The 18,316-nt window shown below is 47.3% G+C and overlaps 1 protein-coding gene across 1 annotated transcript; it reads left to right on the top strand.

The window, feature by feature from the left end:
* The first annotated feature begins 988 nt into the window (after positions 1–988).
* On the top strand, positions 989–12,955 carry LOC140711166 (uncharacterized). The gene is given in 5 exon segments (XM_073014067.1): positions 989–1,058; positions 1,061–1,295; positions 6,523–6,674; positions 9,621–9,984; positions 10,652–12,955. Coding segments are annotated over 5 exon segments (996 nt in total). The 3' UTR covers positions 10,827–12,955.
* Positions 12,956–18,316: the final 5,361 nt, after the last annotated feature.

Raw genomic sequence — 18,316 nt, 5'->3', positions numbered from 1 at the left:
AAATCACCCCAAATTTAGCGCCCTAAACACTGACTTATTTTCTCCCATTTCTGAAAGCTGGAGTCCAAAACAGGTCCCACCAGCTAACGTCGAGGTGTCAGCAGGGCTGGCTCTGGGGAAGCGACCGTCTCCTCGCCTCCCGCAGCCTCTAGAGGCTTCCGCATCCCCTGGTCCATATGGCACCTACTGTCTCCAGAACCCACAGCAGTCCTGATGGCCCCTCAGCAGGAAGAGGCAGAACGTCAGGAGCCCGGGCTCCAGTGCTAGGGCCAAGCCTCCTCACCCTCCCAGCTCCTCACACTCTCCCGTGCGAGCTAATAGAGATTCCACTTTAACTAGTATCACCTGTGTAAGGGGTCAGTGCCCAGCTGTGAACTGGTTAACCTCGCTCACACAGACCCCGGGAATAACCTCCCAGGCCATGGACCACTTCACAATGAGTGACCACCTGCTCGGGGACCTCCCTGGCCCAGCAGAGCCCTCCGGTGCCTCCCCGTGGGCTCAGGGTCTGCAGCACCAGAGGGCCCTGGATAAAAAAGGCAGCTCTCATGTCGGCAGGAACCCACCAGCGGTTGGGTTCCCGGTACTTTAAGTAGCCCAGGTGGACAAGCCGGGCCCTGTGCAACTCCATCACAAGAATAACGGCTGCACGTGGTGAGTGCACGGGTGACAACCCCTCAGCCCAGCTGGCCGCGTTAAGCACATCACCGCCGTGACCTCCAATGAGACTCAGCTGCTGGCACAGTCCAGGTATCGGGGGACCCTTGCGGGGGGGGGTCACCCATCACCCGCATCCCCGTGTGTCACGGTGTTGCCACACACCATTAACGCATCAAAACGGAAAAGGAAATGTAAGCAGTGTTTGCTGTCCAAAGTTCACGTCAACAACTCCTTATTATGAAGGCACTTCTGAGCTTTCCTCCTGCATCTGGGAGCTACCAACAACCCAGTTCCAGGAGAGAAAATAGCTCGACATCTCCTGCAGCCCATGGAGTCCTCTTGTTGGGACAAGATCACCCCAGGAGAGAGGAACCCCCAGCAGGGTCAACACTGGAGGTCCTGGGGGTGGGTGGTGCTGGGGAGGCCATGCGGGGAGGGCTGTTCCCTGTTCCCTTCCCCTCAGGAGACAGTTTGCCCAAGGTGACACAGCACCGGATGGGATTTCAGGGTCAGGGACCACGGACCCCGGAGCTGTGGACCACACCAGCCCAAAGCCACTGCATGCCCCAGAACAACACGAGAAAAGTGCAGACCAACAACACCTTCGTCTACGGTAGGTGCCATGTTTATCGTTCCTAAGAGAGCCTATGGCCACTTCTACCAGGTGCCCTCCACTCTTCCCCTGCCCCAGCTGGTCCCCCTGTGACAGCCGTGTCTCTGAGAACGGGGTGTGGAGCCAGGGGGAACACACAAAATAAACCACCTGCTACTAGAAACAGCCTCGCTGTCCTCAGGGAGCCGGTCCCGGGGCCAGCCTCGCTGTCCTCAAGGAGTCAATCCTGGGGCCAACTTCGCTGGACTCAGGAAGTCGGTTCCAGGATCCCATGGACACCAAATCCAGGCACATTCAAACCGCACAGGTGGACCTGCTGAACCTGCGTGTACAAAGAGTCGGCCCTCCGACACGCGTTTCACATGGCAGGAACACTGTATTTTCTGCGTGTACAAAGAATCAGCCCTCCGACATGAGTTTCACTTGGCAGAACACTGTATTTTCTCCCTGAGTTTGGTTGAAAAAATCCACCTATAAGTTGACCCGCAAAGCTCAAGCTTGTGTTGGACAAGAGTGAACTGTATGTAATTGACACTGATTCCTACCAACAGTATCCAGATCTTACCATGACCAGCACCATAAACAGAATGAGCAAAATTCAAAAACTAAAGCAGAGTTTTTTCCTGCGAGTTGGCTCACTGCGTATCCCCTGTGGGAAAGACCACACTGCCTGCTGACCAAACTCCACCGGCCTCTTCCTCCGTCCTGAGGGCATCTTCCTCCATCCTGACAGCAGCCTGGGCTCACCTCAGTCCCAGGGTGGGGGAGGGGGAAACGGTGCACCCTCCCAGCTCTCCTCCGCCCCTGCCCTCAGGCTGGCCCAAGAGCAGCCTGGACAGTCACGTGCTGGGGACACCGAGTTGCCCCTCCTCCGCCCACAGCCTCAGGCCACCTGTCTCATCTGTGACTGAGAAATAGAGCTGCAGCTGGAGGCGGGACACGCTGGGATCTACCCATGGCCAGGCCGAGCTGCTCGGATCACTCAAGCTTCACTTTCCTCACTCGCTCTACCAAATAGACTAGAATGAAATATGCCGCGTCCTCCTTTCCACACACTCTCAAGCCTCACATCTCGCTTCCCGGCACTGACCCCTTAAGAACACTTTGTGCGTCTTTCCAGGGATTTTCTATCCTCCTCAAGCACAGAACCACATTCAGAGTGAATTTTTCTTTTCTTTTTTTAACAGAAATGGCACCAGGGCAGATGATGATTTTTTTGTACCATTTCTTTACTTTCTTGGGCATTTTCCGCACCAGGACAGATGGGCTCTGCTCTCCTTCCTCCCCACCCAAAGCTGCCTCACAGCAGCCACACACAGAGCCATAAACCCTCGCAAGACTGTGGGTGTCTTGGGGTACCCCACTTCCCCAAAGACCAAGGGTCACAGATGCACATTGTCCAACAACACTTCAGACATGGCCTCGAGCCTGGGAACCCTGCTGGCCAGCCCAGGCCAGCCCCAGAATAGAGGTGTGAGGGGTGACATCTGCACCTCTTAAAAAAAAAAAAAGGCAGATATTCAGTGTCACATTTAAAATGGTCATGGCGGCCAGGCACAGCGGCTCTTGTGTGTAATGTCAGCGCTTTGGGAGGCCAAGGTTGGCAGATCACTTGAGGTCAGGAGTTCAAGACCAGCCTGGCCAACACGGTGAGACCCCTGTCTCTACTGAAAATACAAAAATTAGCTGGGCATGGTGGCAGGCACCTGTAATCCCAGCTACTCGGGAGGCTGAGACACAAGATTCTCTTGAACCCTGGAAGCAGAGGTTACAGTGAGCTGAGATTATGCCACTGCAATCCAGCCTGGGTGACAGAGCAAGACTCTATCTCAAAAATAAAAATAATAAATAATAACAAAAGAAATATATATATGCATTCCTAGTCCCTTGGAGCTGCAGCAACAAAGCTGGTGATATATTTTGGGTGTTTCTAATCAATGTTTTCCATGAGCTACACTGCAATTCTCAACCTTGACCCTGCTACAGTAATCATCTATTACAAATTAAAACAAGAGCTACATAACTCTGTCTCCTACGAAAATATTCTAATTGAGACATGTTAACAGAATACATTTCTTTGGGTGAGAAAGTATCCACCAGGGTGGGGAACAGACGGCCCACCAATTGTGCTGTGGCCCTGACCACCAAGGACTCACGAATCGTCCACAGCAAGGCTGGTGACTCAAAAAGAACACTAAATTGCTCTTTGACATTAATTCTTAAACCTTGAGAAACCAAAGTTCTCTTTGTAACAGACTTGAAAAAGGATGAAGTCAGAAGTAGCTCAGCAGAGATGCACCAACTCTTACCTGGGAGAGACACCCCTTGCTAATCACGTCTGGATTAACGGATGTGCTAAGAGCATCTCTTCCAACAGGGACACAGACTGCAAACAGGAATGCTGTGAACACCTTCCCCAGATAACCCAGTCCTGACCCATCCACCCCTCAGGAGGTCCCCAGACAAGTCCAATAAGGAAATGACCCCACAGCAGATTCAGGTGCAGGCAGTGAGGATAGTGGCATCAGGGAATTCCACCGTAAACCTTGGCAGCACGCAGGGAGGTGTACCCACCTGGACAGGTGAAGTCAAAAGTGCAGGATGATCTGGCCATTCCAAATATGCAGGGCATTCCAATTTTGTTAAAATGAAACCAAGCCTTTGAAAAGGCCCGGACTTCACATGATGTATGGTATTCATAGTGTGGAGGGCACTGTAGAGAAGTTATCAGAGGGTTCATGACGGCAAGATCCACGGAGGCTCTGCCATGTGCCAGGTATGAGACAACTATTTACATAAAACACCTCATTTCACCCTACACAGAGTCCACAGACTGCTCCACAGTCTCCCAGTTAACAGTTGGTGCATCTCTGCTGAGTTACTTCTAACTTCATCCTTTCTCAACTGCTTCATGTTTCACCCTACACAGAGTCCACAGACTGCTCCACATTTCACCCTACAGAGTCCACAGACTGCTCCACATTTCACCCACAGAGTCCACAGACTGCTCCATATTTCATCCTACAAAGTCCACAGACTGCTCCACATTTCACCCACAGAGTCCACGGACTGCTCCATATTTCACCCTACACAGTCCACACACTGCTCCATATTTCACCCAGAGTCCACAGACTGGTCCACATTTCACCCTACAGAGTCCACAGACTGCTCCACATTTCAGCCTACACAGAGTACAGAGATTGCTTCACAGAATACTACCAAAGGGGACCATCAAATGATCCCCAAGAAGTAATGAGCGCCTTAAAAGTAAGAAAGCCAACCTCCTACCCCTCTCTTAATTCCTTCTCCTCATTTCCGCAGAACCAAGGAAATATGAAGGGCCAGTGACGCCCCACTGAAGAACGCTCTCCTGGTGGTTACGCTCTGTACATAGGGAGCACAACACTGCTCCGTGCTGCGCGAGGCTACTCACTAGTACGATATGTTTGTTCTATTCTATACTATTCCGTTCTCTACGATAGAATACTACAGCTTCGGCCGGGCGCGGTGGCTCAAGCCTGTAATCCCAGCACTTTGGGAGGCCGAGACGGGCGGATCACAAGGTCAGAAGATCGAGACCATCCTGGCTAACCCGGTGAAACCTCGTCTCTACTAAAAAATACAAAAAACTAGCCGGGCGAGGTGGCGGGCGCCTGTAGTCCCAGCTACTCGGAAGGCTGAGGCAGGAGAATGGCGTGAACCCGGGAGGCGGAGCTTGCAGTGAGCTGAGATCTGGCCACTGCACTCCAGCCTGGGCGGCAGAGCCAGACTCCGTCTCAAAAAAAAAAAAAAAAAAAAAAAAAAAAGAATACTACAGCTTCATTCTATACTATAAAATACTGTACTATCTGTTCTATTCTATTCTATTCTATTTTCTTCGATACGGAAAGCAGTTAGCCAGTTTGCTTTAGGCAGATAGTAAGGGAAGGGTCCCAGAGAGCCTCCAGCCCATGTTTTGTGCAGATAGGGGGACTTGCAGGGGGGTCTTGCCTAAACATGCTCACAGCAGACTAAGGGTCCCCATGCACACGGGGGAATGGGGTGGAGCCACTAGAAATTTGCTCCTTAGACAAGGAGCCCAGCCACATCAGCTTCTATATAAAAGCCCTTGTAAGTCAACTGGGAAGGGGGCGACCAGCAACCTGCTCTCAGGACCCCTCTTTTCACTGAGAGCTTAACTTTTAGCTTAATAAGTCCCACTGCACTCACTCTTCGATGCCCCCATACCTGTTTCTTCCTGGTCATGAGACAAGAACCTGGACCCAGCTGAGCTAAAGAGCAAAACTCCTGCATCAGTGCTACAGAACACTATCCTCTCTGTTCTGTGCCATGCGACTCTACTATTCCACACCATACTATGTAATATTAATACTATGCTGTGTGTTCTAATCTAGACTGTATTATGCTATGCAATACTACATCATTAGTTCAACTGTATACTCTACAATACTATCCCACTTGTTCTATTCTAGACCATCTAATACTATTTTTCCTATTGTATACTATACTACATAATGTTACACTGTTTCTTCTATTCTATGCTACCCTATATAACATTATACTATTTGTTCTATTCTGTGTTACTCTATATAATTCTATTCTGTTTGTTCCATTGTATACAATACCTTGCATCATTTTACCATGTTCCATGATATAAGAGTAGAGTCAGTATTACTTTCATAATCTCTTTTCCAAGCTCTTACCCAGTAAGAAATGTGATATTTTACTATTCCTCACATAAATGCACATTTCATGATAATCAATGCCATTTCCTATGGTTATAGAATTCTGTCTCTATGATTCTATTGATATGGCTTCTTTGGGCTTTTCTGTAAGTCGTTTGCAGTGTCTGGTTTCCTAATGAAAAGATGACTAAGATCCCGATAAGATCCTATAGAACCAGCATTCACACAGGCTCACCTGTGTGCACACTGCTGGACTCCGTGTTGAAGGAGTGACAGGAAGACAGACGGCTATCGGTGGATGGAAGGCAACAAGCACAGAGTAGATTCCAGAACTGAGACATGTACCACGGCTCTGGCACAGCTGAGGGTCGATCCCAATTCTAGCCTCTCACAGAAAGGCAGAGGAGACTTAGCACAAAGAGCATGAAACTTTGCTTTAATAAAGCAAATGCTTACCATCCACTGCGAGGAACTCAAGGAGAAATGGCAGTAGGCTCTACTAATAACTACTGCTTTAAAAAATGGAAGGGAGAGGGTACATTTTCACATGGGCCATGTGGAAAGTTGGCTGGACCTGCCGCTGGACCTGACACTGGACCTGACACTGGACCTGACGCTGGACCTGCCGCTGGACCTGTCCCTGGACCTGATGCTGGACCTGCCACTGGACCTGATGCTGGGCCTGCCACTGGACCTGCCCCTGGACCTGCCCCTCGGTCTGCTACTGGACTGCTAACAAATGCTGTAGATTTTTATGTAGAGAAAAGTACAATGCGTCTGAGAACAGCTGTCCCAGCTCTGGATGAAGCCGGCAGAACAAAGAAGCAGCAGAGACGCTGGTATCATTCAGTGGGCAGAGTCAATGACCCTCCTCTAAGTCCAGCAAAGCTCACCCTGCATGTCTGCAACTAGAAATACCAATCATAAGCCAGACCTCCTGGCAAATACCATTGACCCGCTGTAATTTTGTGTGGTGTATTTTGTCCCATGTACAGGAAGTCATTCACAAACCCTTTAACCAGGAAGTACTAACATGACTTTTAATGCAGTATAACACCTTTGCACCCATTTAACATATATTTAACCCCAGGGGTATATGTAAATATATATTTTATAGAGCATCAGGCATGTTTACCTAATGGCTCCAACCTTCACAATGTCTCTCCCTGAGAGGACAGCGGAGGATCCCATGCACTGTCTCCAGGAACATGCCCCTCCCAGAGAGGACTCACAAATCAAATGTGCACATGCACGCATGCACAGACACATATCACACACGCACATGCACATGCACACGCACACCTACACCTACATGCAATACATACATTCATACATGCACACACATTCACATAATCACATAATACCAACACATAACACATGCGTGCACATACACACAACACTCAAACACACACGCACATACAACACTGAAACACACATGCATATACATACAAATTCTGACACACATACATATGTAAATACGTAGACATAACATGCACAAATATACATGTATAACTATACACACACGAGCATCCATGCATGCCTACTTGCACATATGTGCAGTCGTGCCTAAAGATGTAACACATGCACACACATACATGCAACACAAATACACATGCACACATATACACATGCATGCACATGTACATTCACACAAAGGCACACATACATGCACAACACATATACATGCAATACACACTTTCACACACATAAATGCAAACACACATACATATATATACACCCCTCAAAGACCCCATTATTCAATTCTAAACAAAGTGGTTTTTCCCCCAAATGTACCTTCTCGAAATATATAAGCTCTACTGCACATTTCTTGTTTCAAATAATGAGGTCTCACACACAGCACGCACACATTTATACTCCAATACACGGGAACATATAAATAGAAATAGGCACTCGTGCACGAAGACCCTCTTCTGTAAAGGTATTCTCAAACTTGAACTGAACGAATTCTGCTAATTATAGTCAGAGTCAGTAAAGATATATATTTGACCTCGGAATGAATATACTCGTTCTTTTCGTTACCCCTGGCAACAGCAAGAATGTAAAACACAGTTGTGCGATACCATGTCACTTATTCAATCCCACTTCCTGGGATCTGACCCACTTGTAATAGCGTTTCTGTCAGAGTGATTTCCTTCTGACTAAAATCATGAGATAATTCCTTCTCTTCCTGCTTTCTCTTTCCCAGGCCTTTTTTCACTGCCCTTCCATCGTCTCCGAAACTAAATCATACTTGTCAAAATGGAAGGCAAAGAAACAGTCTTAGGAGAGAATCCCACAATGGAATGGACCCAAGAGAGGAAAAAATATTCTTTTTGAAAATGTACAAAAGGAAAAGTCAAGGGGCCTGGGTTCCCTCTCACGACAGAAACAGACGTCAGCATAGCAGGTCACTCAGCACAGTTCAGCTCTGTGGATGAAACAGAGATTCTAGCTCTTGTCCCTGTTTCATGATGTTGCAGTGAAGGAAACAAAACAGACAAAGGGCACAGGCTGCAGAAACGGATTTTAAAAGGATGACTTTTAAAATGTGCACCTGCTTTTCAAGGGCACAATGAGGATATTGTCAAGTATATTAAAGCTGATTTATAAGAAATGGGTATAAAGACTCTACAAGGTCATTAGACTTTAGACTTACAAAGAAAACAAATCACATTCTCCTAGCATCACGAGTCAGGTGTTCCACAAATACTAAGAAGAGCCACCGCAAAGGGATCCTCTATGAGGGGTCAAAACATAACCCACGAATCGTGGCCGAGAGCTCCTATAACCTGATTTCTAGGAATCTAATTTTCAACATCCTCACAGCTAGCACATCACAAAAATACAGAACTCCAAATGCCGTAACACAAGTGCTAAGAACACCTAACCAAAAATATACGAGGCATTTCAGAATTAGAAGAACACAAGTTTTATAAGTTCTTCAAAAGCTCGTGCCGGTTGAGGCTCTTCTGCAGATTTCAACAAAAGACACGCTAGAATTAGCCATTGACGGTAACCCTGAGTCAACACACACAGTGTTCGGAAAAGTACAAGGCCTGCTCCGGCCTTGAGACCCCTGGGAACTTTCTCTGGACCGCACCGAGTGGATGACTTTGAGAACTCAAAATAACCAACAACCAGTCCATGAACAGAGAAAGAAGACTGCAGCCTCCCTGGGGACCTGGCTCCATGCCTGCCCCCTTTCTTCCGGGTACCTTTGCCCTTCCTGGCTCCCTCCTCCACCTGGAGACGCTCTGGGTTCAGGCCCCTCTCCAGCTGTGTCTTGGTCCACAGCTGGCTGCCCGTGTGAAGCACCAGGCCTTGAAGGACCATCTCCACCTGCTCCCTGCACTTCCCACCCACTTCCGCCGAGACCCCCAGGCTCTGGCTGCTCTCAGGGATCAGGGCCGCCAGGCTCCCCTCGCAGGCTCCAACTGGAGTCCTGCCCCCTGGTTTTCAGCAACACTTGGGACTTTCTCCTGGAAACTCTCGGCTCTGGGCTTTAGTGAACTGCGCCATCCAGCTCTTCTCTGGACTCAGCAGGACCTTTTCTGGGTCTTCCAACCCTTCCTCCATTTCCAAACGTGGGCTTTCCTTTGGCCTCCTCTCTCCAGACATGCAAGCCTCACACTCTGGCTACTTGACCTGCACTTCTACCTAAGAGGCTCCCAAATGCACCCTGCTCCAGATTTTCCCCAAGCCTCCTCCTGTATTTCCAAACTCGCAGCTTGCAGTGGTGTCTGTAAGTGTCTCCGAGTCAGATCCACACTTGCTTCTCCTGATTTCTGGCAAAGCGCAACGCCGACCTCGGGGTGCAGACTCGCAGCTTCTTCCGCCTTCCTGCACTCCCTCTTCCCCTCCTGACCCAGGCACCGAATCGCTCAGCTCACTGGCTGCCTTCTCTCCTCCTCTCGCCACGGCGAGTGCCCTGCATGAGCCTGCTCTGTCCCCCCGGCTCCACGGCATGCCGCACATCAGAGACACGATCCTCTCCGAAACCCTCAGTGGCTCCCTAGTATCCCACAGGTAAGGACTTTCACATTCTGGCCCCAATCTAACTTTCTGGTCTCAGATATGCACATGCATATTTTATCTATGCAAAGAGAGTACAGGCCTCGCACCTGCTCTCATTCCTGGGCTCCTAGCTCCTCCTGAAGGTGCTGTATGAGCTACCTATGCACTTTGCAAACACTAACTGAACATGCGCTTGGAGAACACTTACTTGATAATTTTGTGGCATTGCTGGATAATGCGGACAAAGTGAGAACTACGCAGGTGTGTGGATGCTGCCTTGCCCAGACCTCACTTACCCAGACACTCCCAGATGCTCAAAGTGACCAGCCCTATTGGCGCACAGGCAGGCGCAGGCTGCACCCCCAGAACTGCGCCCCGCGAGCTGAACTATAATCAGGAAGCAGCTGTTTGCTCCTAAATCTGTTTATGCCGGTGCACTTGTTACACATTACTGAAACCAATAAAGTATGACTCCAAAGAGACAATAATTGTATGAAAACTAAGTTGGATGCCTTTCAAAGACTTAATAGAGGGGAAATTTTTTTTTCATTTTAATCTTTTCTAAATTGCTATCAAATTAGGTATGGGCAAAAAATATACACAATGTTTGAGGAAATCATTTTTAAAGGTTTCAAATGTAACATATCTTGTTTCTCTTGTGTTGCCTATTCTCTTCTAGAAGAATCAAAACTGGGGCAGGCCTGCGATGGCTGTGGTGGAGGAAAGAGGCCACACCCACAGCCAGTAGAACCACGCTCAGCAGCAGCCTAGCCCCGCGTGGAAGAGGCGTGAACACTCTCGGGAGAGGTGGATGTGCACTAACCGTTCCCAGCTCTGATCTACTCTTTGATTAACTGAATATGGTGATTGGTTTTATCTGAACGTCAGACAAAAGGGTGTCTATGCCCAGGAAAGACTCTAAACGCTCTGGACCCTGCTGGGGCAGACGGTGACCGTGACCCAGTGATGCCACTCTCCAGTGGGCAGACAGCCCAGTCTCCTAATCGTAAAGGACATTCATAGCAACACTCCGAAAAAGAAACACTGTTCTTTTTCGTTCTGACCCGGAAAAGTGAAATTTAAAACATTAAATATACAGGTTCTAACTAAGAGGCAGACGGACCAGGCGCGGTGGCTCACGCCTGTAATCCCAACCCCTTGGAAGGCTGAGGTGGGTGGACAACTTGACGTCAGGAGTTCGAGACCAGCCTGGCCAACATGGTGAAACCCCATCTCTACTAAAAATGCAAAAATTACCCGGATGTGGTGGCGGGCACCTGTAATCCCAGCTACTTAGGAGGTTGAGGCAGGAGAATCGCTTGAACCCGGGGGGTGGAGATTGCAGTGAGCCGAGATCACGCCACCACACTGCAGCCTGGGCAACATCTTCTCAAAAAAAGTAAAACAAAACAAAAGAAAACAAAACAAAACAAAACAAAACAAAATAAAATAAAATAAAATAAAATAAAAAGCAGTGAAACAAAAGGAGATTTCCTCTGATCTTAAAAACAGAAGTATTTGATTCACAGCCTGGATAATTGAAGATCTGCATAGAAATCACCTAGGGCCTCACCCTCCCTCACAACAGAGTGGGATAGAGGGAAGGAGGGCCAGAGGTGGGCCCCTTGTCCACGAGAGGCTCCTCTCGCCCCATCCCCTTCCTCAGAAGGGCGGCCTGCCCAGCACAGGTCCGTTCTCCCCAGGTAAGACCCCGACGTCTCTACAGGAACACCCACCTCCCTTCCCTGCAATCCACTCCAGCTGTTCACGGCCAGTCAAGGGGGGCGCTCTTCAGAAAGGGGCAAATGGCTTAACGTCCCAGGTGTGGCTTACCAGGGAGCACAGAGGAAGGATGCAGGTCCCGAGAAGGAGGAGGCGCAGGAGGACAAGAGAGACAAGAGAGACAAGAGAGGCCACCCAGTGGCGGGCTGAGCGCAGGACCTGGCTGAGGTCTCCTGGGGAGGGGCAGAGGCAAACATGCTGCTGCTTCTCGGCTGCTCGGGAGGATACAAGCTCGGAAGGGGCTGCAAGGCAGGACTCGCTGAGGAGCAGTCATGTGGATGCCCCGCCTCTCACACGGCACACACTGACAACATGCAACTCACATGCAACACAACACGCATGTACAATGCACTTATACAACACTGACAACACACAATACACACAAACACACACAACCTATACAACACATACCCAATACATGCAACTCACAACACAATATGCATTTATAACACTCATGCAACACATAACCAATACATGCAACTCACAGCACAACATGTACGTACAACGCACTCATACACACATACAACAAACGTAATTCACATACAACACAACACGCACATACAATGCGCTCATACAGCACACACAACACACAACTCACATACAACATGCACATGCAACACACTCATACAACACACAACACTCATATAGCACACAACACATGCAACTCACAACACAACATGCATACACAACACTCACAAAACATACACACAATACATGCAACTCACCACATACACATACAACCGACTCATACAGCTCACGTACAACACATGCAACTCACATTCAACACAACATTCACCTACAGCACACACAACACACGCAACTCAACGCAACATTCACGTACCCACAACACAACATACACATACAATACACTCATACAACACATACAAGAAATGCAACTCACGCACAACACAACATGCACTCACAACACACAACACTTATACAACACACAACACGTGCAACTCACAAACACACGTACAACACACTCATACAACACACAACACTCACACAACATACACACAATACATGCAACTCATATACAACATACACATACACACAACACATAACATTCATACAACATACAAAACATACAACTCAAATACATGTACAACACACTCATACAACACACAACACTCAAATATACAATAAATGCAACTCAACACAATATGCACATACAACACACATACAACCCATGCAACTCACATACAACACAACACACACAACACATTCATACAACACACACTGTATAGATTCTAAGTATGAAATAGAAAACAGCACACGCACGGTTTCTAAAGTATGATGAGTTTTTTCAAGAAGGTCGTCCAACATCCAAACTGGTACCATGTCCTCATTTTCAGCTGTTGTTCAGATTCAAGCATTTTTATCATCTGCTCTATGAATTATAATAATACAGCATAAACCCATTTTTCATTGTACACCCACTTTGGTGTGGGGTGCTCCAAAACAGGGGCCAGGAGCCTCAGAGTCATCCCTCGGAACAAAACACAACCCACACTCAGAGGCCAGGAAGGGAACTCGGGGGGCGACACACACTCTCTCATCTGCAGAGCTCTGCTTCAATTACTTCACACGGAACCAGGGCTGGAACGGGGTTGGTGAGGGTACAGACATGGCAAACTGAAAAGAAACTGGCAGGTGGAGAAAGATCGGCCAAAATCCAAGGAAAAATGCTGAACACTTTCCACAAATAGTTCCCACGACAGATGATACTCGGGCTACTGAAAGTTTATTGAGAGGGATATTGCTCCAAAGAAAAAGTTCTCTCCCAAGGTTATGGAAGATTCACAGCAGACACCTGCCCCCAACACACCATCTGCGGAGGGCCTATGAGTCAAAAAGAAGGTAAGACGGAAGTAAGGGTGCAGGGGTAGGAGAGCGGAAGGGGACTGAGAACTCGGAACCAAGTGAAGTGATGGGCGGACACTGAATGCCTGACTCCAGGGTTATCACCTCACAAAACAAGTCTGTTGAAGTCCGTAGTAACAGTGTTAGTGCTTTCACTGAACCTGCACTCAACACTGGAGAACCTGCCTGTGTTATGAAGACGATCTGAAAAATAACATTAATTCACAATGTAGAGTGACGATTCAGCCACAGAAAATAAAACTGATACAATCCACTGCAAGTCATACTGTGTCTTTCTTGAAGGCTGGTTTATGATCAGAAAAGAGGCAGCTTGAGATCTAAAATACTGAAACTGGCAGACACCTCGTTTCCCTGAATTCTCACAACGTGGCACCAGCTAGGGTAAGTCAGAGAGGATTTCAGAGCTTCCAGAACAGCAGAACAGATCAATCATAAATATGCAAAAGTGATCTGAAGACAGAATTAATATTCCACGTTTTGGCTTAAACTAGTCATGTGATTTCCAATAAGTGGGAAACATTCACACCAATTTTTATAAGAAAATTCAATGTGAACACATAGTACAGAACACTATCTTTGTTTTGGAGTTTATTTATTTAATATGACAATTTCAATTGTCTTTAGGGATTCCTGATATTGAATGCTCATCTTTATTAATGATGAGCTACCTATTTTCTGACTGAGGAAACGGAATGTTATCACTGCCTAACAGCAATACTCAAAACAGCCTGTATGAAAGGGAAAAGTATGTCTGTGCGCCCACACATGCATACACATGCATATACATACCCACACATGTACACACACGTGTACATATATGCACACACATACACGTGTATGCACATGTACACATGTGTGCATAGGTACACATACATGCACACATATGCACATGCATGCATACACACGCCTGTACGCACATACACGTACACACACATACACACAGACATATACACGCGTACACATGCGCGCACACATGCATATACACGTGCACGTGGACACACGTACACACACATACACACACATACACACATGCACACACATGCATGTGTACATGCATACGTAAGTATCATCTCAGGTATGTGGATTCAAAATTCTGATGCAAACAAGAATAATCACAAAACAGGGTAGGGTGTCAACAAGTGAGAATTGAGATGGAAGTTCTGGAATGTTCCAGAGACGATATGGGGGAGGTCCACACATCACATAAACATCTTACCATTTTAAACGTGACTATTCCTGCCAACATCGGCCTGGATTAAGATGATTTCATTTACATAAGGAACAGAAAATATAATACTTGTTCTAATGAGATTGTCTAATCATTAGATTATTTTCACAATTATAAGTAATCACTAAATAACTTCCTCTCAAGGGTCTAAAAATAAAAATAAGATAACAAAAGAAAGTCACAGTCCTGACAGTTTTATCATGCAAATCACAGCTGTGAAAATAAAGCATGGTTTTGAGACTATGCCCTCCTCAAAAATCCTTCATGGAATTTTGTACCAGTAATGACTGGTAATTAATTGTTATACCAGGTGGAAAAGTATATCATTTGGGGTATATGAAGTAAGCATGTAAAGAGAAATGACCACACACACCTGAAACCAGGTCTCATTTCACAACTGTTTCCTACTTTAGATTTGCTTAATTTACTTCATGAGGTGCCTCCAGGAGAGAGAGCAGAGCTGGGATCTGCCCCGAGGCTGCTTCGGGAAGAGCTGGGTGGGCACCAAGCCCCTCAGACCGAGGGCTGAGCTGCGTGGCTGTGACCCCATCACTGCGGCTCCCCAAGCGTGTGTCCCTGTGTGTCACGTAAACCCCTGCCACACAGGTGACACACGTCACACACCTGACACAGGCTCAGCACACAGGGAGCGATCAGTAAGTGGTGACTAGAGAGAAGCGATGGCCTTCAGCGTGGACGGAGAAAACAGGCCACAGACTCACAGAGGAAACGTCACAGATCCACAGACGGAGAAAACACCACAGACGCATGGACGGAGGAAACAGACCACAGACGCACGCAGCGAAGAAAAGCACCACAGACACACGGAGGGAGGAAAAGCGCCACAGAGGCACACATGGAGAAAACGCCACAGATGCACGGATGAAAGAAACGCCACTGACACACGGACGGAGGAAATGCCACAGACGCATGGACGGAGGAAACGCGCCACAGAGGAACGCACGGAGAAAACAGGCCACAGATGCACGAACGGAGGAAATGTGCCACTGCGGCACGCACGGAGAAAACAGGCCAGAGACACAGGAACGGAGGAAATGTGCCACTGCGACACGCACAGAGAAAACAGGCCACAGACGCACGGACGGAGGAAACAAGGCAGAGACGAACACACACCAGTGTGGAACATGGGACAGGAACGTCCGGCCATGCACCGGCCACTCCCACTAGGGACTTCCCACCCCAGAGCACTCAGGATGGCTGTGGAGCTCCTGCCATCCACCCCAGAGGTGAAGCTGGGGAGCCAGAGATGAGCAGGTTCACGTCCATCAAATGCGGCAGCAATCCCTCTAGTAACTGGAGGTCACCATTAAACAGAAGGGCACTTCACTTAGAATAAAAGCACTCTGCACAAAAGAACTAAAGATTATCTGGAGACCGCTTAGAAACCATCACAATCATTCTTGCTAGTGACAGCGAAGCTTTAAGAGTGGTCACTTTTCCTGTAGAAACGCCACAGAGGTGATTCCTGGAACTCAGTTAGAATATTTCTTTCTCAGAAACCACACAACCAAAAATTTAATAATGCCGTCTCTTGACCAGAAAGATTCAGATTTCTGATGAAACTAAACCCTGGCCAGCCTTCTGATTCTGGAAGATGCTATACAGAAAAGCTGTAAAGGGGTTGCATTTCTTTTGTCGTCCATGACACACATAAAAAAAAATTTAAATATACAAAAAATGTAGGAATTGTACAGTGAGTACCCATGTATCTACCCCCGGATCACAGATTAGATTTTAAATGTAAAGTTCTAAAGGTTCCCAGCTAAGGAAATGTGCAGTGTAAGCCTCTACCTGGTTAGAACCAAGGGGAATGGAATGAGCTTTCCCCGGCCTTGCTGCTCAGCTGGGAGGGGCTGCTACAGCTCGGCCACCCCACCCCAGAGCACCCAGGATGGCTGTGGAGTTCCTGCCACACACCCCAGAGGCGAGGCTGGATCGATCCCCAATCGTGGTGTTAAGAGTGAGCCAGCCAGGCGCGGTGTCTCAAGCCTGTAATCCCAGCACTTTGGGAGGCTGAGACGGGCGGATCACGAAGTCAAGAAATTGAGATCATCCTGGCTAACACGGTGAAACTCGGTCTCTACTAAAAAAAAATACAAAAAACTAGCCGGGCAAGGTGGTAGGCGCCTGTAGTCCCAGCTACTCCAGAGGCTGAGGCAGGAGAATGGCATAAACCCGGGAGACGGAGCTTGCAGTGAGCTGAGATCTGGCCACCGCACTCTAGCCTGGACGACAGAGGGAGACTCCATCTCAAAAAACAAAAAACAAACAAACAAACAAAAAAAGAGTGAACCAGCCTTTAGAGGCCATGTGGTCTATACTTGAATAAAAAATGTTCCAGGAAACCAAAGATTCCAATGCCTGCGATGAATTCCCAACCATTTGAAATCCAGGCTCTTCATCTATATAAAGAGAACAATACTTTCTCCTGGGAAAGCATTTCAGAAGGACGAAAAAGGATCCACATGAGAGCAGCTGAAAACTACAAGGCACCCTGCAATTATAAGATTTTTTCTATATCTTTGTTTCAAGGAATGTCAGCATTCTAAATATTGCACTTCATCCCACATCACCTTTCAGGAGCAAATCATAACGATCAAAATTATCAGCAGAATCCCTACCAGCTCAGTCGCCGCATGCTTCTTCTCCCTGCATGAGAATTCCTGCAGAACGATGGGACCGTCCAAGAATGGCTTCCTGCCATCATGTGCCCATACTCCTTCCCCAGAGAGCTATTCCTGCACTCGTGGGGCATGGGAAACCTGTATAACGCCACCAGAAAGTCCTTGTTAGACTTACACACTTCCCAGAAGGGCTGATTTTATCCAGAATCCGAACTGTTTCAAACATTAAACCTAAGAAATCATCAAGAAACCAAGGAAATGTAAGGCCATCTCCTGCCCCGGGTGCATGGCTACTAGGGGAGAAATAGAAAATGAGACATGAAAGAAAACTTTTAAGATATTCAGACCATCACTGGATGATTCCAGGAACCCAGTACAGATCATTGCTCTTCCTAATAACAGGAAAGAAATTCTAAAATTCCAACAGGCATGGTGAGTCCCTCACTTGCATGAAATCAAAATAATAATCCATCACTATCTTCAAAAGGACAAAAGAAAATCTCTACTTCCTCTTCATATTAATTTGTGTACAAATAACTTAAGTGAGAAAATCTTAATGTCTGGACTGTGATATCAATAGCAAAATAACCCCAAGCTTCCCAATGAAAAGATATAGACGAGCTGAGTGGATTTAAAAGAAGAAAAACCAACTATATACTGTCTACAAAAAACTCACTTCAGCTGTAAAGACACACATAGACTAAATGTGAAGGGATGGAAAAACATGTTCCACATTAATGGAACTCAAAAGTGAGCAAGAGTAGCTATATTTATTTCAGACCAATCACAATTTAAGTCAAAAACT

The sequence above is a fragment of the Chlorocebus sabaeus genome, unplaced genomic scaffold (assembly GCF_047675955.1).
Source record: "Chlorocebus sabaeus isolate Y175 unplaced genomic scaffold, mChlSab1.0.hap1 unalloc_scaffold_240, whole genome shotgun sequence".
NCBI classification, from domain to species: domain Eukaryota; kingdom Metazoa; phylum Chordata; class Mammalia; order Primates; family Cercopithecidae; genus Chlorocebus; species Chlorocebus sabaeus.
This window is presented reverse-complemented; position numbering and strand designations above follow the sequence as displayed.